Here is a 24,700-nt window from a genome sequence, read left to right as displayed (position 1 = left end):
AAGAAATGGAATCAGCTTCAAACCGCCAAATATCTGCTACGATCAAGGCGTTAAAAAAACCAGCTGTCTGATATGATTGCTGGTTTCAGATTATCAACATTCAAGCACTGGTAACGCTTGTTAACAGCATGCCAAATGCTACAGAATGGTTATAGTCAGCAAGGGCTACCCGATAAAATATTAAACTGCGAAACAACCCCTATGGCTCTTTTCTGGGGCCCATAACAGTACAAGAGTGTATTATTTTCAATTTATAAAATAATCAAAGAAGAGATTATAACAGAACTAGCGATGACAGATTTTCTGGTATGCATTGTGAATGATTAGGCAGTGGTTGGTACTTTAAAAGATATTTGGCAAGTTTAAAAGCTAGCTATTTGTATTCTTCAGCTCATTAGGTTTGTTTTGATACAGGGTTTTATGTATGCATTGCTAAATCTTTCCAAATTAAGATGAATTTATTGCAGTGCTACACTTACTTAAACAGACGGACAAAGAGTTTTCACAACACTGTACAAACAGCGTTATACAAATAATCAAATCAAATCACACAATCCTTGTGATAGTTTGTCAGAAGTGATGACGGAACAGAAAATTGGTACATATAGCGGTGCAATTGTTTAAAAACACTTTAAGGCTATTGGTTGGTGCATCTGTCTATCACGAGTTGAAGTTGCAACCATGAGCCCATAAGTACGAATAGATGACGAAATGGTACTACCGCTTTTTTATAATGAAATTATTTTTTCTTAGACAATTGTTGTAAGTCGTCATAAATGAACGTCAAAAATGTGCGCTCTCCATCAAATTATTGTCAAATTACTACAATGATGGTCCATAAAACCAGTGAGGTTGATCCTGAAAAGTTGTCGATGAAAACCAATAATATCATAGTTAGGGCACAACCAACAAGTTCTCACATGGGCGAGTTTAGAAAGATCCTGAAATGGTTTAGACAATTTACATGCAAGTTAACATTCTTATAACGTAAAATCCTTATCACATAAATGTTCCTGGAACTGATCATTCCCATTTTAGGAGCGCTTACTGTACAGTCATGTCTGATATGTGAGCAAAATGCATTCTGGGATTAAAGCTCACAAGTTAATTGTCTTGAAATCCTGTCTCAAAAATGTGTTTTATATAAATTAGCTAAAGATAAATTGTTGTCGGGCCATCATCTAAAAAACTACCAAGATGAGATATTACCATGATAAAAAACATGGTCTTATCTATTCCATCTCTATACCTATGCTCCCAAGGTAACAAATACATATGTAATGATTATGGTCTGCATTAAAATATAGCAGTATTATGTACAACATAATTTTGAGCAGTGGCAGTACGTAGCAGTCCATACAGTAGCATACTCTATGGAGTTCTTACCTTTCAGAGAGTCCCAGCAGCTAATGACGGTGTGAGAGAGACTTGATGCTACACACTTGGTATGCTACACTTTTGTGACATCGCATCAAAAAACCTAAAATATAAAATTATTTTAAATAAATTCAGATTACCAAAAACACTTTAAAAAAACGTTCTGACCTTCCATTAGAGCTAAGGCTATTTTTTCTTCATTTTCATTTTTTCATTATCTTTTCCTGGCTGGAAACTTTTTGATTTGCTTATACTCTCATTTTCAGCCAACCTTTTTAAAATAAATTTGAAGCAGACCAGATGGGAAAACCAAGTGATGTAGTTTCTGTAACTGGCCTCTCGCATCCTTGGGCATTTACCGATACATCGAGAACCGTCTTGCAAGCTCGCATTTAAAATTTTCTAGAGTTTCGAGGCGAAAACATGCTCAAAATTTTGCTTGCAGTTTAAACTTCTCATATAATGGATGAACTAGTATTTCAATGTATGAATAGACTGCGCTTAACTTTTAATAAATGCGCGTGGGTAGCGAGATAGTGAATGGTACAGATTTTGCGTAAACATAAATAGCTTGAATTCTTAAATCTATTCATTGTTTATTGTGTTGTATTAATGTATCAGTTCTATTTAGAAGGTTTGAGATAGACTGGCACAATCTTCTGAGGAATCAATTGTTTTCATATAGCCGGTTTGTGTATTGATTCTGTGTTCGCTTCAAATTCTGCATCATTCACAATTTTGCTACCCATGAAAGTTTATTAAAAGTTATGACAAATGTGTTGAAGGTATATGTGAGGTCATTGGGTACAAAGCTCATCAAGTGAAGTTGTAAAGGGTGACTTACCAGCTCTTGAAAATTAGGTTGGCTACGTATCTAATGACAGGGAAGAAGCGTTCAAATGACATTTATGATCTGGTCATCGTCAAAATCTTCCGTAAGACATCGCAAGGAAGAGGACCTTGATGACCGCCTAGGCCTAAATAGATAAAGAAACCATGAGTCACCACCGGTTAGTATGTTGATGAATTTGATATAGAAATGAAAAGCAATACACGAGATGTTATGGATGAGCAGCTGTGCAAATAGCTTTGTACTAACCCTTGGTATGAAATATTACCTAAGCCTGGGTCAGTAGACAGCTACCACATTTGCTAGTTAAAGCTCTATAATTTTCAAATAAATTAGACAATGCTATCTATGTAAATACCTGTAAGATAATATCATAGTTGTTAAATATAAATACAAACTTGTAAAAATCCATGACACAAAGCCGAGTTTTAAACTTCAAACTTTGACCCTTGCTCGATCTTATCGATGCATGTCAGTAAACCTAGACAATATGTCCAGCGATCTGAAGTTTTTAAACTTTTATCAAATTTATCTAAACCTGCTCACAATACAATTATATTTGGTGAAACACCAGTAAAAAAAGTCGGACAACCTACAGCAGATGTCATCAAACAGAAAAACCAGTATGTCACCATTATTCGGGCTAAAACTATAAAGGTTCGTACGATTTTAAATACTCGTAAAACATTTACAGGCAATATTCATCCATCACACGCTCATCATCGTTTCATGACTCAAAATATACTGGAAAAATATAGTTATTATCATAAAATTCTTCATTTGTATCAGTCATTTATGACCTACCAACAAACAAGTCGTATTGATTTTTTTGCCATATCATTCTAATAAAATTTGCTATTATAATAAAGGAAGTAGAAAAAGATAACTGAAAACTGTTATAAATGGAAGTGATCATTTACTTCCATTTGTAACAGTTTTCCTCAGTACTAACATCCTGTGCAGAAATTAATTTGATTAGTTTTAGCTGTTACTTAGGAACAGCTTTTGCAAACAGAACCTTGTGGATGCCTGTATTCTGCCGTTAAGGTTTCTGATACACTTTGTACGATGACATAATACCAGCTGTTAGGGTTAAAAGGGCTAACATTGATGAGATGCTGCATTATTTACTGTTTTGGTTAGTATTGTTCCATATACCTAAATTTTAATTACAATTTAAACTAATTTTCTATCGTTTTGCAGGTACAACTACAAAAACATTGGCGACAAGCGTGAGAAACTCAAATCAGGAGAGTGGAGACTAAAATTATAAAACCCCACACTGCTTTATGTCATATTTAATTGAACAATTAGAACTGACTGAAACATGCTACATTTCCAGTGTTTTATTTGTACAACCTAATTTAATACATGACACCAGCATAGTCATCATGATATTGAAATGCAATTATAATTATTTCCAGAGTTGCATTAGTCCATAGCAAACATAGTTGTTAAATATTGCACATCTTTCAAGTGCAGTAAACCCAGCATTTATCTATTCTGCTCAAAGAGTTCATGTGCCAAATCTCAAACACAGCAGTCAAAATTCTAGCCAACAAGACAAAAATACTCAAACTTTCTAATTCCAAGATTTGAGAGAAGATAACCCCCGAATTTCTAGTGAGTTTAATTGCTCATGCCAAAACCTACTTTGTACTAACAACCATCAACCACAATACAATGAGGGGAGTACTACGCAGTATGAGTAAGGTTTGTCGGCTAGGCTATTAAAAACTAGGTGAAATCATTATTGTTATAGACGGGGTTTAGCTTTATAAGAGGGTCAGTATATGTCTCAAGGGCTCAAAACTTTCAAGTTAGAAAAACATTGAACTCAAGGTTCAGAGGCTAAGCATGACACTAAACCATAAAAGTGTTCATTTTAATGTTATGACCAGAAATATAGTAATTGTTACTTATGATTTTTGTTAATTACAGAGAAAAGCTATTTAAAATAGTACTCCATACGTTATTATTATTATTATTATTTAAAACAACATGATTTTTAAATTATCTGTTGCCATAAGTAACATTAACAAAATAACAAGAAAGAATGGCATACAGCTAAAGACTAAACCGTTGCAGTTGTTGTCTAAGCTATAGACCATATAACAGAAAACCTGGAGAAAAAAAATTGAAAAATGAGTCAGATTCTATTATCTTGTCAGTACATACTAGTGTTGGGCCGGTATCTAAGTTAGTGCCGGATCGGATATCCTTGCTCATTTTTATCGGTTTTTCCGGTATCGGTATTTTCAGTATTTACTATCTTCGGTATACTTTGCCAACTAAGAAAGTTTGGTATTGTCGGTACTATTGTTTGGTATGTGGTTATCAGTGTGTCTTTAAATTGTTTAAACTTTAAATCATAACAGTCTCGAACAATTTTTATCGTTGTGCAAAAAGTAGCCTGTGCAAAAAAACATTCTTTAGTCAGCAGTATATTGTTACGGCAAAGAGACTCCTTGTTTTAGAAAGCCAACAAAGAAAGATGGAAATATAATTTTCATAATAGATGTTTTTATTGTTTATTCTATTAAAAAATATCGTTATTGATACAAACGTTATGTGTAATAAAGAACAGATAGATAATGGCAATGGGCTCTCTCTGTTAAATATACTGAAACAGTTTAAAAAAAATCTTACTATCACATATTGTAATCAGGTAATGTAATCACATAATTATACGCAGTCCAATTAGAGTCCAGTCCCGTTAGAGTCTTTATACATCCTCTCATCTGTGTAGAACTCCCAAACCTTCGAGGCTGGTGGCATTATCAATGTAACGTAATATAATAGTAGATACAGTAAGCGTGGAAATTTTTGTTGAATTTGTTCGCCAATGCATGCTGAGATTGGCATGTTCGTCATGAAGCGTTTTAAAAATCTCTCCGGATATCCGTATAACCATATACCGATAGGCTTTTACGGATAAATACCGATCATATCAAACCGGCCGCAGATACCTAGCTGACACCGAAAATGATTGGTTTCCTCGGATACCGAGAATCCCTCGATATCGGTAAGAGCGGATAACCCAATACCGGCCCAACACTAGTTCATACCTGCAACCAAAAGCAAGTCAGGCATCATAGCATCATTACGAAACACAATTTCAAAATCTACAAGAAAAAAGAACAATTAATGATTAGCATGCATTCACGTTGACCAAGACAAGTTAGACCTTACATCACAAGTTAGACAAAGACACATGAGTAATACATGTAACCAGTGCCAGCGAGGTATTGACAGTGGCTGATGGGATTAGCCATTTCTTTGAACTAAACAACCACCAGGCATGCTATTACATAATGCCATACACTCAGCTATATACAAAGGGATGTTTAAATAATGTTAGTTACTAGATGACCTTTAGTTCTTGAACTGGGTTTCTTGTCTGGCTTTGAAAACTAAAGCTAGCAGTGTACTGCACAGCTTGCAGTACACTGGAGAAATATCAAGCAAACTTTAGTCATTGATTTTGCTGATGCTACCTGAAAATTTGTGGCTAACTAGTGTATTAATGTGTATACAGAGAGTTTAATTATATTGCATGTACCTGTATCATGGTTGGTAGAGCCAATCCCCAAAAAAAATGTTCAAAAGCAAGGCTTATGACAAAATAGTCATTTTCTCTTAAATAATATCAGCTACTGTGAATATTAGTAATATCATTTAACAATATAAACATTCACGGCAAAAGATCTTTCTTATGTCATGCGTATCTAATATGCTTCACAAAGCTATGGTCGTAAAGCTGATCCTAAATGTAGTTCTAGCATTGTACAATGTTTCTTATTTTATGTCCATTTTTCGTTCTTAATTTCTATGCTGAAAATTAAATTACTGCCAACTTTTGCCTTGCAATGGAAGCTTTAGTAAGCATATAGTAGTACGGAAATAGTTTTGGTATGAGTATTACTACATAATACAAATTATATACTCTTTAAGAATTCCATTTTAAAAATTCCTTCTGTAAACCATTTTTATTTAAACAGCTGTTATACAGTTTTGAATCACTTGAATTATTTGGTGAGTTGAAAAACTTACTATTTGTGACTTTGAAGCTATAATGTAAAGCATGCATTCAACAGCCAGCTAGCAAAGGAGTATTATTCAGTAATCTATATCTACAAAAATATTACCAAGAATAGCGACTCTCGGTTCCTGCAAATTGCTTAAGATTTCTACGGTTTGCTTCAGCTTTTAAAACTAGAGGTATTCTTGGCTTGCGCTGTCTGGTGGGTTTCTATCCCTGCATATATTTATGATCGCTATAACTTTATCTCTAAGCATTCATAACAGCCTTGTTCCTTTTTATTTTTCTCCTCTTTGCTTTTCCGTTCTTATACGATTAACACATATTTAAAGTCAGATTGACTGCGTTCAAAAACATGAATATGAAACAAATGTTAGGCTACAATCACTCAAGCTTTCATTAAAAGTCTTAAATTTCTGTTACTTTGGCTGAGCAACAACCTATAAATCCTGTAGCTTATTGTAGTCTCCAAAGTTCATTGTAAAGTCAGAAAGCATAATCACACATACCTGCTGCCTTCACTATCTGTCCCATTTCTCAAATAAAGTTTTAGCCTATCCATGTTGGTCTAAATCAGCAACTTGTTGCTACACATATCTTCTGCAAGCAAGGTGGTCCTCTATCAATAATACCTGCTCTAAATGTCTGACTGACACAAGACGAAATGAGTTAGATATAAAGCCTTACACTTAGGCCTTGTCCGAACCAATATGGTATCTACATGTATGACACATGTGGCACAGCACTTGTTATGCAATTGATCAATCGCTCAAGCGTTCCAAGCTTTCGCAGAGCGCGACTTGTATGTCCTACATAAAGAAATGTCGTTATTGGCACAATTAAATTAAGTTGATGCCCATACGCAGCTACCAAACTTGTTTGCTTTCAAGCTGTTGGATAAATATTGAGTCGGAGATTATGCAGCTGTCTGCAGGTTTGAACTAGGCCTTACCTTAGCTTAGCCTATCCAGACAGAGAAGGGTCGCGCTTTGATGATTTCAAGACAAAAGAGAGAGTTCACTACAGGATTTATAGATTTTTGTTGGTTTTAATTTATACGCAACCACGTGTACAATAATATATATACAATATACACTTATAATTTATGTTTAAAACAATAACTGCAAGAGACTCGCCAAATGATTGGTTCAAAAGGTAATGATGAAAACGTGGGTGAATTTGAGCACAAATGTAAAAAACAATATTTGCATATTGTATATAATGCTCTACAAAATATATACGTGAAGCATAAATGTGCCTTTTTAATGCCTTTTAAATGCTTTTTGAAAAGCTCACTTATCTGGTATGTCAATAGAATTTGTTTGAAGATTGCAGTGCTTTTTGCAATACTTTAAAAAACAGCGCACAATTCACGAGCTATTGGCATGTGTAATCCGTCATGGCTAACTGCTTGCCAATGATGGTAATTTAGAAAACACTGCAACATTAAGCGGCAGTGAAAGTTGTTTTTTTACATGTTCCTTTGCAGTTAAATATATATGATATCTAAGTAAATACAGCATCTTTAAAATATATTGAAAGCTTTATACTAAAAGCATTGGCGTAAGTAAGAACGTCCAAGTTCAAAATTGCAGTGAAATGACATCGCATAGATTAGTGTCCTTCTATCAAGTCCTGGCACTGCTACACTAGCAAGTCATTTGCTGTTAATTTCTTTCATCCTTTGTTAATAATGAGAAACTCCATAGGTATTGCATAATTACTCTCCTATTGATGGTCTGCTGTGCCAGATTAGACATTCACTGAGCCCCATAGCTTGTTGCTCTGGCAGTGATTATTTCTAAACATAAATGTTTAGATTATTCAAATTGAAAAACATTTAAAGTCATCAATTTGTAATTATGCAACACTTAATAAAACATTATTGATACTAATGGAAGACTATTGTATGATGGAACAATCTTCTGCTAACACAATCTGTTTGAACTATTATAGCAATATTAGTGAGTAACAGTTATTAGCGGAGAACATTGGCTAAGAGAACATTTCAAGGTTGGATGCAAATCTTGTCATCCCTAGAGGCATATTTGGGAATTAAACAATGACCCGCAGTTTACAGGCCAGGAGTTCTTAATGAACAGACAATGGCTGTCTATAAAACTTATGAAAAGTACGAAAGTTAAAAAGGAGCATAGCCAAATTTTTCTCCAAGTTTGTGACAACAGCTCACACCAAAGAAACAGAAGAGCAGTGTTTAGTATTTCCAACCTTGTAAATGCCAATAATTGGATACAATAAGCGCCTTTAGCCCTTATAAGTAGCTGCTTTTAATGTTTGGCTTCTATCTAACTACTGAAGTCAAATTAATTGGGTTATATAACATCTATACACCTCATGTATAGATGTTATATAACCCAATCATAACTTATTGGCCAAATTTTCTGGTAACAATTCCATGAAAATTTAAAAAATATGTTTGCTTGAGTTGTTTGTGATAGATAATCAAGCTACTTGATTGCAACGCAAATAAATGGCTTTTTGTTCATCTTAAAAGCATCGTAGCAAGGGCTAATGCTTTTACTCCTACATATACATGTAGGTAGCTGGTATAATGATTCAATTTAGAAGTGGCTACTGGTTTTTGTCTAAGTTGCATAATAGCTAATGTGTTGAGGTTCTGCCATGTCATACTCTAAGCTTTTGCTGAGCCTTATAGTTTGTTGTGCATCTGTATTTTGTTTTCGTAACAATATCTGTATGAACCAATAAAATCCAGAAAATTTGATGTGAAAATATTTTAATCAAAGTCTTTTATAAATTGACTTTGAAACAAGATTTCAGTTTGTTTTTAGACCTTTTTGATGCATTGATAAAGCGATGTAAAGCTACAATCGCTACGAAGCTAAAATGATTCTTTACAACGTTCCTTACTCTTAAAAAACTATTACTTTACCACCGTCAGAGTAAGTGGTGCTATTTTAATTATCTGTTTAATCTCATAAATTTAAATTCGAATCAGCTATAATGTCATCAACATAATTATTTGTTGTCCAATGTAAGTTCTGTATTGTGGTCTACTAAAAATTACTAAATGTTTCTCAACTTCAGTTCTGTTGTGATACTCTTTTTTATTGTTCAAGCATACGTAGCTCACTGACTCCAGCTACACAACGTTAATAGCATAACTCATCAACGGCAAAAACAGCTACAAAAACAACAGCATATTTGTTTTATAATAGCATACTATAACATACTTTAGGAAAGACTAACTAATGACGAAAAAATATTATGATTACTTTAACAGGCGATTGAATGTGAGTCAGCACTAAAATTATTATAAATGGCAGACCTAATCTTACTACGCATATGATAGGTATTCCAATTCACATCTAAGTCAGGAGGTGCTTACATAAAACTTACACAATAATGTTCGTTTTTAGGTTGGAAATTCCCAAACAAAGATTTAAAATTGCCTCATGATTTAGTGCTAATTTTATACAAAAATCTTTGGACAACAATGTCAATACCGTAAAAATCCTAAATATTATTGGTTATGTTGTCAACGGATAATAAAATTATGCTACTACACAAATGCTGGGAATTCGCAAAAATTTGCAGTCGACAGTAGATTTTGCATAAATGAGCATACGGCAGTGAAAGCGTATATAACACTGTATATTGTTAGTCATATGTATATTCAGTGATCGAACCTAAGGAAAAACCAGAAATATGAGTGTAACAGGACCTTTGCAATTGAAATGGTGCATTTGAAAATAACCAATTAAACATGTGTAATGGCAAAAAATAGCTTTAAAAAACAAACACCAAAGGTAATATCAATTACCAATAGGAAGTGAACATTTGGCTTGTCCAATCGTTCAAAGAATATACAGTAGGCCTACAGCACGAGCTCTTGCAACGTAAATAATCATAAATCATATATATAATATGTATAATGCTATATGCACGTAATTTTCTCATGAAAAAAACTGACACTCTAAAATAATTTGAGTTATGACAAATTAAACTTTGAAATGTAAAGAATTTATTGTATTATAAACATTTCCAAGTTTTGCTAGTATTTTCAGATATATGGTACAAGTGAGAATCTTTTTGTCCCCTTGCTATTAGATGTTTATTTAAATCCCTGTTGCTATCTTCATTCAAATGCCATTCATGGAAAAATTAAAAGTATGTTGGAAATTAATTAAATAAAATTGAGACTGTAAATATCAACCATTTCCTTAAGCACACATGTTTTGACTTTATCTCTTCTAACCTCAGATCAGATGGGATGAATGAGGCATTAAGTCAAATTCTGTAGCTAGGACGGAAACATGCCATACCTACAACATACAAAATCGATATTAGTTATTATTATCATATCTACCGGAGTCTCAATCTTATATGCAATACAAGCAATTTTGTTTGAAATAAAAAAATGCATGGTAGCCTTACACCAAAATGTGTTAAAATATCGAGCTTTGCAAAAATATATCTATTGTGCCTCAAAAGGCAAAAATCACTTATTGTTTATAAATCCAGTCAAACAAAGATATAATCTATAAGTAAAAGTTTTTTTTTGTAACCCATCACAGAGCTCTAGCAGGTGTTGGAGCTTTGGTTTCTTGTTTAGTTTTTTTACTCATCGATTATTTTGCCTACAGACTATTTGGGGACATCTCACTCTCTGCTACACTTTGAATCCAGTGTACAATTTATTTTGTTAGCAGCACGCAGTAAACTTCATGACTCATTGCTAGGCAGTTGCCTTGATTGAAAAAAACCATATACTACAAAATGAAATTAAGCCCAAAATATGTATTTTCTAAATTTTTAAATATATAATTTTCTGATCATAATGTATTTAGTTTTTTAAATCCTCAGCTTGAGTTATTTGTACAATATTGCAAATGTACATAATTGCAAAGCAAATAAATGACTTTTAGTACATCTAGAGAGCTTCATAGAAAAGGGCTAGTTTTATTACTTTTTTCAAATGCAGTGAAGCAGCTGGTTTGTTGATCAGCTTTGAGGCAGCTGCTAGTTTCCCTGTAAACTGCATAACAGCCTTGTTTTGACCTTTTGCAGTGCCATAGTTAAGGCATAAACTGAGTCTCCCTGGTTGCTGTTTGCCATTGGCTCATTCTGAAAGCAACATTTTTCTCAAGTTATGAAGTTCAAAAGAACTTGATCCTTGAAAGTTAACTTGCAACAAATTTCATATCACAGTTATTTGATATGAAAATATTCACCATGTCTTACTCTGCTGTATTGTAGGTGCAGAATACATGGAACTGTGATTACAAGCTTTTAAAAGCAAAAAAAACGAACAGCTCATCGCAGTCATTCAGAAAACGCCGTAGATTACAATATCTTTCCAAAATGGCTCAAATGGGAAGTAGCTGAACAGGATGGCTTATGTTTACACTTTCATGCAACCTCATTCATCTAAATATTTTCATAAATATATTACTCATATGTCCTTATTGTCTTCACGCGCCTGTTTCATTATCATGGTAATGCTATCATTTTCAGCAATGATATTTCTAGCAGGTTATGGGCCGAGTCATAGTGGCTTGTTATATTTACTATGTTACTTTATATTACTGAACTGCATCAAGCATGGCGACTGGTGAAGAAAAGTTAAGTTTGGACAAGCTGATAAAGAACAATTACAGCGCATGGAAGTTTAAACTAAGACATCTGATAATAGCTAAGGAGCTATGGGAATTAGTGGATGGGTCTGCTGAAGAACCAACAGAAGCAAAAGCCAAAGCAACCTTTGTGAAAAAGACTAATCAGGCTATGTCGCTGATGGTGCTCTCGGTAAGCGACGATTTGCTATACTTAATCACTACCTATGATAAGCCAAAAGAAGTGTGGGACACCCTACAAAACATTTTGTTTGGGATACTTTAGCAAACAAACTATTCCTCAAAAAACAATACTTTTGAGTGTTAATTAAAGAGTGCTCCTCTGTGGAGAAGCATTTAAGGTTTATGGAAGAATTAACTGAAAAGCTTGCAGCAGTAAATTCTGTAATATCGGAAAAAGATCAGATCGTGACTCTACTGGGAAGTCTTCCAGAAAACCTTTCTACACTAGTGACAGCACTGGAGGCTAGAGTGGATACAGGCCTTTTGATGGGGTATGTACAACAGGCAATACTAGATGAAGCGCAACGTCAGGACGAAAAATCCTTTAAAAACTCCAGGTTATCATTACCAGACTCTGCTAATCTTGCCAACAAGAGAAAGTGACTCAAAAACAAACGACAGAACCGCGACAGGAAGTGCTACGGATTTGGGTGTCTATATCATCTGATATCGGACTGCCCAGAACTGATATCAAATGTTGGTGGTTACGCTCATCGAAGCTGAGAGCAGCTCGGACTCAGTGTTCACCATACAAAGCCCTAACGCTACTGACAGTAAGACATGCAAATGGCTCATCGACTCTGGAGCCACAAGTCACATGACATTTAACAGGAGTATATTCAAAGAGTTTACAGAGTTTGAAAAGCCTCGGAAGGTAAGCCTTGGAGACGGCCATCAGCTGGATGCAATCGGCACTGGTAAGGTGGAGGTCTACACCGCCGTAAGTCGTACTAAGTCTAAACCAAATACTATGCATGATGTAACCTTCATCCTTGCAATGAAGGTGAGCCTGTTTTCTGTACATTCAGCAGCATCTCATGGTGTTATCATGCAACTCGGCCACTCTCGCTGTTGGCTGAAGAACAAGAGTGGCAAGGTCAGAGCCACCGAAACTTTGGTTGACAAACTCTATTATCGAGACACATGTTTCAATAAAAAACATGCATCTGTAGCTTCAGAGTTATGGAATTAATGCTTAGGGCATGCAAGTGCATCTTTCATGGCAAATGCTAGAGACTTAGTGATAAAAGCTGATTTGTCTACTGTCAAAATAGATCTGTGTGAACCCTGTATTTTGGGAAAAATGTCTAGGAAACCATTTCCTAAAGATGGTATTGTTAACTCTAGTAGGTGACTAGAAATAGTACATACTGAAGTATGTGGCCCAATGAAAACAAAATCCATTGGTGATAGCCAGTATTTTGTTTCTTTTATTGACGACTATCTCATGCGTGAAAAATCTGAGGTATTTTCTAAGTTCAAAGAATTTTAGGCCTTTGCTAGCAACCAGGCTGGCCAGAGTATCAAGATTTTACGTAGTGATAATGGTGGTGAATATATTGGCAAAGATTTTGAAAACTATCTTTCATCTTGTAGCATTCTACATCAGCTTACTGTCCGGTACTTGCCTGAGCAAAATGGGGTAGCGGAACGCTATAACCGAACCATATGCAAACCTGCTAGGGCTATGGTAGCACAAGCGAGGCTGCCAAAGCATTTCTGGGCAGGGGCCATTGCTAATGCTGCTTATGTTAAATATAGATTACCCGCTAAGGCTACTAGTAAAACTTATGAGCTGTGGTACGAGTGCAGACCTGACATTAGTCACCTTAGGGTGTTTGGATGTGCAGCGCATGATCTGTATTAGATATAGCGTCAGAAGCAAGGGGTGTAGGCTGTACAACCCCACGACTGACGCAGTAGTGGTGTGTTGCGACATTGTGTTTGATGAGTCAAAGTTAGGGCTGCCCAGTCACACATATCTGTCTGATCAACCACAGTTGTGTGATGTAGATGCAAGCCCAGACCCAATTGAAAATGGCACTGAAAATCCAACAAGTTCTACTCGTGTTCACAAGCCACCTGTGAGACTTGCTATTGATAAGTACACAAGTGTTTGTGCTGCTTATATAGCTTTGAAAGCATGTGACATAATTGAACCTAGCAGTTATTTCGAAGCTATTTCAGGTTCTCAATCTAAGAAATAGCAGGCAGCTGCTGATACTGAGTATAAGTCAATAATTCAAAATGAAACTTGGGATTTGGTAGAGCTACCAGAAGGGCGTCAAGCGATAGACTGTAAATGGGTTTTTAAGATAAAATGTGATAATGAAGGCAGGGTAGACAGGTTTAAGGGTAGAGTAGTGGCTAAGGGTTTTGAGCAAAAGTATGGCATGGACACTGAGGAAACTTTTGCCCCGGTGGTCAATTTTCCTTTTCTACAAGCACTGATTTCACATGCTGCCTCCCACAACATGCTCATACACCAAATGGATGTTGTTACCGCTTTTCTTAATGGTAGACTTGAGGAAGAAATATACATGAAGCAACCGGAAGGGTTTAGTCAATAGGGCTCTGAAAAATTGGTATGTAAGTTATGGAAAAGCATATACGGGTTGAAACAAGCACCTAGGTGCTGGAATGCAGTTTTAGATGAGTTTTTAAAACAGCAGGGTTTCGGTCAGCCAGGTGGAGATCAGTATGTATACATCAAAGTGCATGATGTTGAGAAAACTATAATTGCCGTGTATGTCGATGACTTGGTTATTGCAAGCAGTTCTGAATCTGAAATGTGTGCAGCCAATGAGTCCCTAGCTGCTAGACTTAAAATGAAAGACATGGGAAGTTTGCAGTATGTACTAGGTATCAATGTTGTGCAAAGTAAAAATGTTGTATGCCTGAATCGAGTAACTTACATTGAGCAAATCTTGAAGAGGTTTGAGATGAAAGCTTGTAAACCAGTAGCTACACCAGCAGCAGTAGATGTTAGGCTAGTTAAGGACGATGGGAGCAAGCCAGTGGATCAAACTGTGTGTCAATCCATGATAGGCAGTTTGCTGTACTTAGCTGTAGCAACCCGGCCTGACATATCATATTCAATGGTAGCACTTTCAAAGTACAATAGCTGCCCAACAGATACACACTTCACAGCTACTAAACGTGTGTTTCGCTATTTGAGGGGTACAAGCAACTTCACGCTTAGGTATTTCAGACTGGGGCCTGAGGTAGTAGGATATTGTGATGCTAGTTGGGGGACAATGAAGATAGACATTCAACCAGTGGAGTTGTGTTTACTTGCGCAGATAGCCCCATAGTTTGGCTAAGCAAGCGTCATTCGACTGTTGCCCAATCGACTGCGGAATCAGAATATATTGCATTTTTTTCAGCAACAAAAGAAGCTGTGTGGCTTAGACAACTGTTTTCTGATTTTGGTGTGAAGCAGCCAAATCCCACTACAATCAATATTGACAATGTTGCAGCAGCAGCAATCGCGAAAAACGGTAAAAGCAGTAAAAACATCAAGCACATGGAAATTAAGTACCATTACGTTCGAGAGATGGTAGCAAAGAAAGCTGCTGCAACAGCCTATTGCCCAACAGAAGTTATGTTGGCTGACCTACTAACAAAGCCATTGCCACGGCAACGAGTTGAGGCTGTGCGCTCTAAGCTTGGTATTGTGTGCGGTACATCAGCTGTGTAGGATGCTATGAGTTTGGAATTAATGAAAGAGTAACTCTTCTTTTTTTATGATAAACACTTGATACTTCGACAACAGATTTAATTTAATAGAAGGTGTGAGGAGGAAAATCATGCTAGAAGTAAGGAAAGCATGTGGTTAGGTCAAATTTATGTTTATGTATCATTATATACTTGTATTATTCAGGGAGTCCTTTTTCTTTTTTTTGGTTATGGTTGTGTCCTGAATATTGTATTTAATTGCGCGCTTGTTTTATCTTTGTGACCATATGAATTAAGTGGGAGTGTTGGACAGGAAGTAACTCAATGGACATTAACTGACTCATAGATGAGGACAATGTTAACATGAGCCACTAGTCATCAATGTGGTTCTTGACCTTACTTGAACTCAGGTTAATCTGTTGTTGTCAAACTATTGTTTTTACATCCAATGTGTAGATATATTCTGGTAGAATTGCAAATAAATCAGTTAGTCAGCATACACCTGAGAAGATATTTACAACATTCTTGCCATGACAATAACCAGTCAGCCAACATACACATTTGCAACCCATATTTGTTGTGCAATAAATAAAATGCTATGAATTTTTGTATTTTGAGGAAAAGTAGCCAATTTACACATAAGCTCAAAAGATAGACTACAATCATCGAAATCAAACCATCAATTTTGAAGGTTTATATTCAAAAAACAACTTCTTGTTAATTCAATTCATAATTGGATTGTTTTTCATTCACATCACAAAACACTTTAATTTGATGCCTGATAAAAACCTGCCTATAAGAGCTCGGCTAGTAGCCATGAGTTGTGCATTTTATGGCAAACTTTGATATAAAGAGACTTAACTTTTAAAGTGTGTATAAATTTGACATACGAATTTATTAATTTTGGACACAGATCAATGAGGAGAAAACTCCAAGTTTAAAACTACCTTTAACGAATTTAAAAATGTATGCATGATAGGAGGCAAAAATGTTCCGCCTCCTATTATCTATTTGCTATAAACATTTTTAGATATTTTGTATATATACGAAGGCCTCTTATTAGGGGGCTTCCTATCCTACATATTTTGAGTATTTATATATGTACATCATAAAATTATACTCTTATAAGAATCTTATAAAATCTTTCAAGGGTTGGTCTTATAATCTTGTAAGGGTATAATCAATCTGTTTCATTTAGCCTGAAAGGCAATGCTGTTGCTTAAAAAGAGTGTTCAGATGGGATAAGGCATAGTCAAGTGTTACATTATATGATAAGATATAACCAAGTGTTACAGTATATGATGAGATATAGTCAAGTGTTACAGTATATGATGAAGTATAGTCGAGTGTTACAGTCTATGATGAGATAAAATCAAGTGTACAGTATATGAGAAGATATAGTCAAGTGTTACAGTATATGATGAGATAAAGTCAAGTGTTACAGTATATGATAAGATATAGTCCAGTGTTACAGTATATGATGAGATAAAATCAGTTGTTACTGTACATGAAGAGATATAGTCAAGTGTTACAGTATATGAGGAGATATAGTCAAGTGTTACAGTATCTGATAATACGCAGCCAATTTTTACTGCATCTGATAACATCTAAGGCTGTATTCGACTGATTTGTTTTACAATTATTGCTACCATTAATGCTTAGCCTCTGCCAATAAACAACATGTTTCATTGAATATATTTATTTGAATTATATGTATTTAATTTTATCAACCAGTTATGAAGGTCTGATTGGTGTATGACGGTTAAATCTGTCATTTTACATTGTGAATCGGTCATGCTCGTCTTGTAATGAATCCATGCATATTACCACAAGCTAAAATAGCTGTTCATCAAAAAGAGAAAATAGCATCTGAAAAGTGTAAAAGTGTATTTTGATGCATAATTGATGCTGGTTAGTGTTAGCAAAATAATTTGGTATCTTCTCACAAAGTGAATCAAATAGCCATTAAGGTTTGATAATCAACTATTCTTAGATGATATGCCAATAGTTAGGATTCATCTAGAAGTTCAACTAGCCAGTCGGGTCGTTCACCTTCTCGATAGAGAATATGACAAAAATCAAACCCGGTGATACTGAAACACCTTTCGTATAAGCCATCATCTTCTACGAAGAAAACATAGCAGTATGTACATTCAAGTTCATCTTCGGCTTGCCTCTTCACCTTGCCATTATCTGCAAAAAGGTTTAACTCTTAAACAGTGAGGAAAACTTAATAGAATCAAGAATAGAATCGATAAACTAAAATAATGATTCCAAGTATTGAAAAAAACTAGCCGATAATATGGAGAAGTATTATTGTTGAAAGCGTTTAAGCTGCATAACTATGAGAGAAAAAAATATTGATTATAAAGAAGCAGAACCAGGCTAAGTCATTAAAAAAGTACTGAATGAGGCAACAGTGTAATATAAGTCTGAAAATACAATACAGGTGAGAGTAGTCATCACCCAAATAGCATGAATGCAATTACTCACCAACTGATGCAGAACTTGTTATGACCATCCACCGGTAGCCATTGGTACACTCTTCATGGGCTCCATCAGGTATGAAACTGGTGTCCTCAATTTCTCCAGGTAAAATTTCAACATTGGTTTCTACTGAGCCATTAACCTGAACTGCTCCGTGGTTGGAATTTTGGAGAAAAGACTCAAACCCTTGATGAGAGTTTGAATTGGCTCCTACAGGAATCACGTAACAAACCTTGTTTCCTGGTGCCCTGATGATATGAATTCCCTGTAAAAGAGACTAAATACTTAATACTTGTTGAAAGAAGTGTATGAGAAGTTGGCGTAGTATATAGTCAATGGCTTATTTAATGTTTACTGTTGTTATTATATTAAAACTAGTCACTCTTTGAATAGAATATTACATTGAAACACACTCTACTTTGTAGTTTCTGTTTTTTGAAATTATCTAATATAGTTTTCCTATTATTTATGATATGATTTATCTTCATTCATACTAAAATCTATGGTTTTTCTACTTGAAGCCTGATAGTTATTTCACTACTTTGTTAAACAGTATCACTAACTTAATAAAAAATACCTACATTAGTGCACTGACTTTTGAGAAAAGTGAGATAAATAATGATTATAATGATTACAATAAATATGTGCTATAATAACATAATAATAACAACAATTATACTAATAACATTAATAATAACATGTTTAAAAGAGTCAATCAGGTTTATACTTTTTACATGACTTTTTATGTATTTTCAGACTCAAAAGAAGAGTATTGCAGAACATAAATATCAAACTAAAGACAACACAAAAATTAACTCTATGTTAGATTGCATGAAATGTCTAGGCTGCTTTTATTGCCTTTCATTTTGAATGCTGATGATTGCCACCTTTAGTGCCGTGGGCACGAACACTATGAAAGTACATTGCTACCATGTTGAAAAATATACTTTTTTATTGCTCAGATCAATTGTTGAAACGTAAATAAATTAAATAAAACTATTAACAAAACCACATCACATGAAAAGATAATATTTGGTTCACAATTAAATTTTGTAATCACATCAAACTGTTTTAGTCAAGATTATCACACCTTTTTATCAAGGTTCCTAGTTGTTGTGCATTTTTTAAAAACTACTGTTTTTTTAATTTACAGCATCCTATATTTTAATGAAATATAAGATAAATAAAATGTAAAATAAAATACTTTAATAAAATATATAAAATACATATATTATATATAAATATAAAATAAACCCTATATTTTAATAAAATATAGGATGTTATATTTCATATTATATATAAAATATAACATCCTATATTTAATAAGATGTTATAATAAATATAGGCCTAATAATATTTATTATAAATATAATACAATTATATATTACTAGAAATTCCACTGTCATACAGCCCACGACCAAAGTAATAATGGAAAAAAGAAAGGGTACTGTTGGTTGTTGAAAAAGTAGTTCTCAGCAGGAATTGACAGAGTATAATGTAAATGAGACTTGTTTGAGATGATATAAAATAAATTTGAGGGAGCACGACTCTAAAAAGGCGCAACAGAAATATCAGAAATGTAACAGAAATAAATATTAATGAAATAAATAATTAACTATCTCAAACTTATGTTTACAATAATAAAATAAATATTAATTCAAGCTGTAGACCTAAGCTACTGTACGTAATTTAAATAACAACAGCAATAATGAAATATGTTTATTTTATCTCTTATTTTATTGAAATGCAATATTAAAAGTAAATGGCAAGCTGCCGTGTAATATACAATTTTAAAGTTGGTTGTTGGTTAAAATAAATATTAATTCAAGCTGTAGACCTAAACTACTGTAAGTAATTAAACTAACAACAGCAATAATGAAATATGTTTATTATATCTCTGAAATGCAATATTAAAAGTAAAATATATTGTAATATACAGTTTGAAAGTTGGTTGTGTTGAATGTAGAACGGTTTTGACAGCGATATGTAACAGAAATAAATATTAATAAAATAAATATTTAACTATCTCAAACTTATGTTTTACAATAATAAAATAAATATTAATTCAAGCTGTAGACCTAACCTACTGTACGTAATTTAACTAACAACAACAATGCCAACAATAAAGAAATACATGTATGTTTATTATATCTCTGAAATGCAATATAAAAGTTAAACGGCAAACTGATGTGTAATATACAGTTTGAAAGTTGGTTGTGTTGTGATGAATGTAGAATGGTGTTGACAGCGATATGTAACAGAGAGCAAGCGTGGGCATTTACGCGTCTGGAAGTTTTATGCAAACTGGAGTGAAATAAAGAAATATTCTTGTCATAAAAGGGCGTTGTAGTAACGCCCTACCTTGTAGATAAAATGTAAAGATATCTGGCTGATGTTCTAGATAATTTGAAAAACCTTCGGTAATTGGACAAAAATGTAGGCTGATAAACTGTGTACCACATTTTCGTACCTGTAAATCGGTCTACGCCTCAAACAGTACACAGTTCTACTATCTGTCGCACGGCTTTATTGGCGTTTCGTAGGTCGGTCGAAACTATTAATAAACCAAGCTGTTCAAGCGTTTTGTGGCAAGACTTTATCGTTCTATTCTCTGTCGCTCGGCGTTTCAATTTCCGGTCTTAATTTTTATTAAACGAAGCTTTTCAAGCGTTTTATGACAATTTTCGTCCTAATAAATCTGTCTATTTATGTATAATCCGATCAGATGGGTTAGTTTTAGGAATTTGCGGTAACTTTTCAAAGGCTTGGTAACATATTTAAATACATGTAGGTTTATATGCGTTTTGTATCATTATTATACTTAAACGACTTTACTGAAAAATAGTTAAATTTGTTGATAGGATTTCGTTGCAAGGGTTTGGTGACGGCCGTTAACGGATAATTTTTCGGGAGTTGTGTGCACTCGTGCATTTATCATAAATCTCCCAATCAATCGTTTCACTCTTGTTTGGTCGTGGGATTATATTTTATAAAAAAATGTTCTAAAGAACAATCTTTTAATAAAATAAATGTTTTATAGGTTCCAAGATCTTACATGGTTTGTGCCCTCATTTTTTACAAGACAGTTACAGGCTTACAGGTTTTCAAACCATTTCAACTTACTTGATGAAAACAAATTGCGTATAACATCTAGCAACTATTTTAAAAATAGTGCTGCTAGCTGCTTTAACACTTTTCCACCTAATATGTGTTCTCTTAGGAGAGAAAAGTATTTTAAACACTATAATTTTCATGTTAAATTATTTATTCGATTTTAGTGGCTAACTGTTGCCTTTGTTGTTTTATGATTGTTCTATAGCATAATCTGCAAAAAATTTCTATTTGAAGTGAAATGACTGCCAATAAAGTTATATATCAATATCAATATATATATATATATATATATATATATATATATATATATCAAATGATTGATCTTAATTAAAAACTTACCTTGCTAAAGTCATCAACTTCGAAAGAACCATCAGCTCCCTTGTAGTAAGCAACTCTTGAGTTCTGGTCGTAGCTGATGTGTTCTTCTTTCTGACAAAAGTAACACTTCACTAAGAATAAAGATTCAGAAGCATTTGCACTATAAATAGTTGTTACGACATGTAACTTCTATGTTTAGTTTTGGAGTGAAATACTGAGATTGTGAAGTCATATTGTTCATCTTTAAAGTATTGATTACCTCATTGTTTCCAGATGTTACTGTCACATCAGCTTCTATGTCCACAGTTTTAGCCTTTTGCTGAGGCTGGCAACTAATTTGGCCGTGGATAGATAAGTAGATAAGACCACCCACTGTGCCAGCTAGTAGAAAACTTAGTACTAGCAAAGCCAACCCTTGGAAGGGAAACTTGCTCCTCTGTGACGCCATCTAAAGACAATATGCATGCGCTTATTTCTTCATTTCACAAATCGATACCATAATTTTAGTTAATGAATTTTTGTGACAAAGAACCAAATACATTTAAACATATTGAATTTATTTACTAAATTTTCTAAGACTATTGTTGGCTTCCTTAGTTTTCACTTACAAATCTATTTTTTATAATACATAGCTTTGTTTAAAAGAAACCTCTAAAAACGTATTCCTGATCATGAAGAAAATGGCACAATATCGTAACTAATCTGTATTTTTAAATAAACACTACGCAAACAGCAAGTAACAAAATTTTACTGTGGAAGGCTAAAACCCGAGGCTTTGCGCTGAATATTTCTGATGTGATAAACCACTTATTTTATTGGTTAACTGTTGCCCTTTCTTGATTGTTCTACAAAATAATTTGGCAAACATTTCTGTTTGAAATAAAATTATAGCCACTAAATTAATATATGAATACTCACTAAGCTTTTTTCACCATCCATCCTGCAGACTGTTTACCACAAAACTGACTAGTGATCAGATAGCCTACAATTTTATACTCTTGGAGGACTCAACCACATTGGCTCTACTATATATGGCGTGTTAATACCGGATAATGATTTATGCTTATTATGCTTCTTGGAATCTCATCTGATTGGCTGGAGCTTACGTCAGGTTTTACTGAGAGTCTTCTTCTCTTGTCAAGCACATTAACTCATTAGTAGGTATTTTTAATTCACTGTGTATATAAACCAGAGACCTCTACACAACCAGGATAGTTGACTAAAAAAATTCAAGTAAGTAGCACTTTACCTCATTATGCCAGTTAAAGTTATTAGAGTAACAAAAAAATTTTTTATGATTCAAAGTTCTTCAACAATAAAGAAATTTTTTTCTCCAAGTTCATCAAGAAGTTATTTGCCAAACACCTCAACCAGACAGCTCTGTCTGTCATAATTTTGATAGTGCTTTTTTAAACACTGATAAAATTGGTCATGACAGAACTGCATCCTACCAGAATAACTCTCCAACTTATACAGACATGAATAGTCATAAAGGGGTGTCTGAATTATGTGCAAATGAAATACAATACACAAACAGTGGTGGCATGATAGAATTTTAGTTCAGAGAAAAGACTCAATAAGCAAATACCCTAAGACATTTCAAAATGTTAACTAATGCGTGTTAATACTGCGTATTGCGCAGGAGGAAGATACATAGATGTACAACTCTAAAAATTCCTACAATATAAGATAAAGGCAACGGCTATTGTGTCTCTAAAAAGAGTAACTAACTTAACTCAACCTTGACCAACACCTAGAAACAAGCAACCTCAAACACACCAACTAATCTTTAATTGCTAACTTGTAATGTTTATAAAAATAAACCAAAATTATATGATTATAAATATAGTATATCGTTATATAATTTTGTATATATAAGTAAGTATATACATTTTGAAGTTTGTATAGTTGTGAATCAGTCTGTCCAGCTATATCTATGAAAATCTTGAAATGAAAAGCTCGCTTCGTGCTAGATTTGAACTCACAAGAGAATGCAACCACAAGTTTTTTACCACCCATTTAACTGCTGAGCTACACAGCCTTTACACTTTTATCGCTCTTATCATATACCCTTTTTTCGATTGCAAACGCTAAATGACATATTAATTGCTACATTGCGCTTGCGGGTTACGATGCCCCTGTTATAAAATATATTCCACCTGACTTTATAAAAACCGCTGCTTTTTGTCCTCACCTTACTAGGGCAAATGTGTTTTTCGCCGTACGATATCAACAATAAATTATTTTGAAATTAAGCTTCAGCTATTGTTATGTGTTATCTGTTTGCAAATTCGTTATAGTAAAAACAGATTCGCAAACAGATAAATGATCAAATTTTAGTTAAAAGTTTCGTAAAATACATACTAAAACTTTCTTCAAGTATGTTTTTAGTAAGCTAAATTTATTTAAGTTAAATTCGGTGTTTATGTTAGACATCTGTCTCGATGGTAAGAGCTCTGCACATAATACAGTGTAATATTACATTTTGTAATGCAGATCATAACCACAAAATGCACTAAAATTATTGTAGGTAACTATTATAGTTGTTAAGTTTAACATTTTGTTTTGTTACTATTTTTTAATGATGATTATATTGAACTACTAGGAACTGATTGCGTTAGATAATTAATATGGGCTTTTATACTACTCTATACATCTATACAATATTTTCACCTTATGATGCCAACACCGAAACGAACTAAAATCATATAACTGTACACCAAATAATTTTTTTTTGTAATAGTAGCAAAACAGACTATATTCAGTCATTATTTGCTAATTATTTCACGTTTATATTTAAACACCTTTACAATTGTAATTTTCCTCCAAATTTATTTCAACAAAGCATTTCTTTCATGATATGAAATTTGAAAGTTAAAGTTGTTTGAAAAAGTTTCAAAACCTTCACGGTGGTTTTTTTTCATCCTTAATTCATTTGAGCTGCACAAAAACACTTTTGTCGTGATATGAAGTTTGAAGGTTAAAATGGTAAATGTTGTATATGCTAAATAAAAATAATTTTTCTGTCCAAAGACTTTTTTATTATCCGGACAATGCCGGGCATTCAGCAAGTATAAATATAAATATATACTAATATATATAAATATATATATTTATATATGTAAATATAAATATATACTAATATATATACATGTATATTGATTTATATACATATATAAATATATATAAATTGATGTATGTAGAAATACATAG

The 24,700-nt window shown here is 33.7% G+C and overlaps 1 protein-coding gene across 1 annotated transcript; it reads right to left on the bottom strand.

Moving 5' to 3' along the window:
* Positions 1-17,438: 17,438 nt before the first annotated feature.
* LOC137403741 (uncharacterized) lies at positions 17,439-22,519 on the bottom strand. The gene is made up of 5 exons (XM_068089763.1): positions 22,406-22,519; positions 21,747-21,935; positions 21,509-21,598; positions 18,062-18,320; positions 17,439-17,761 (listed from the first exon to the last, which is right to left on the bottom strand). Exons 1-5 carry the CDS (start codon positions 22,424-22,426, stop codon positions 17,577-17,579), a joined length of 744 nt encoding a protein of 247 aa, XP_067945864.1. The 5' UTR covers positions 22,427-22,519; the 3' UTR covers positions 17,439-17,576.
* Between the last annotated feature and the right edge of the window lie 2,181 nt (positions 22,520-24,700).

Source organism: Watersipora subatra, chromosome 9, assembly GCF_963576615.1.
Source record: "Watersipora subatra chromosome 9, tzWatSuba1.1, whole genome shotgun sequence".
Classification (NCBI taxonomy): Eukaryota; Metazoa; Bryozoa; class Gymnolaemata; order Cheilostomatida; family Watersiporidae; genus Watersipora; species Watersipora subatra.
Note: the sequence above shows the minus strand (reverse complement) of the source record. Positions and strands in the feature narration are given on the sequence as shown.

Bases quoted from the DNA above. Each gene is read 5' to 3' on its own strand.
- LOC137403741 (XM_068089763.1), bottom strand. From the start codon at position 22,426: ATGGATGGTGAAAAAAGCTTA. The intron at 21,936-22,405 runs GTGAGTATTCAT...TATTGTCTTTAG, and splicing joins TGGATGGTGAAAAAAGCTTA to ATGGCGTCACAGAGGAGCAA. The intron at 18,321-21,508 runs GTAAGTTTTTAA...TCTCTTTTACAG, and splicing joins AAGTTGATGACTTTAGCAAG to GGAATTCATATCATCAGGGC.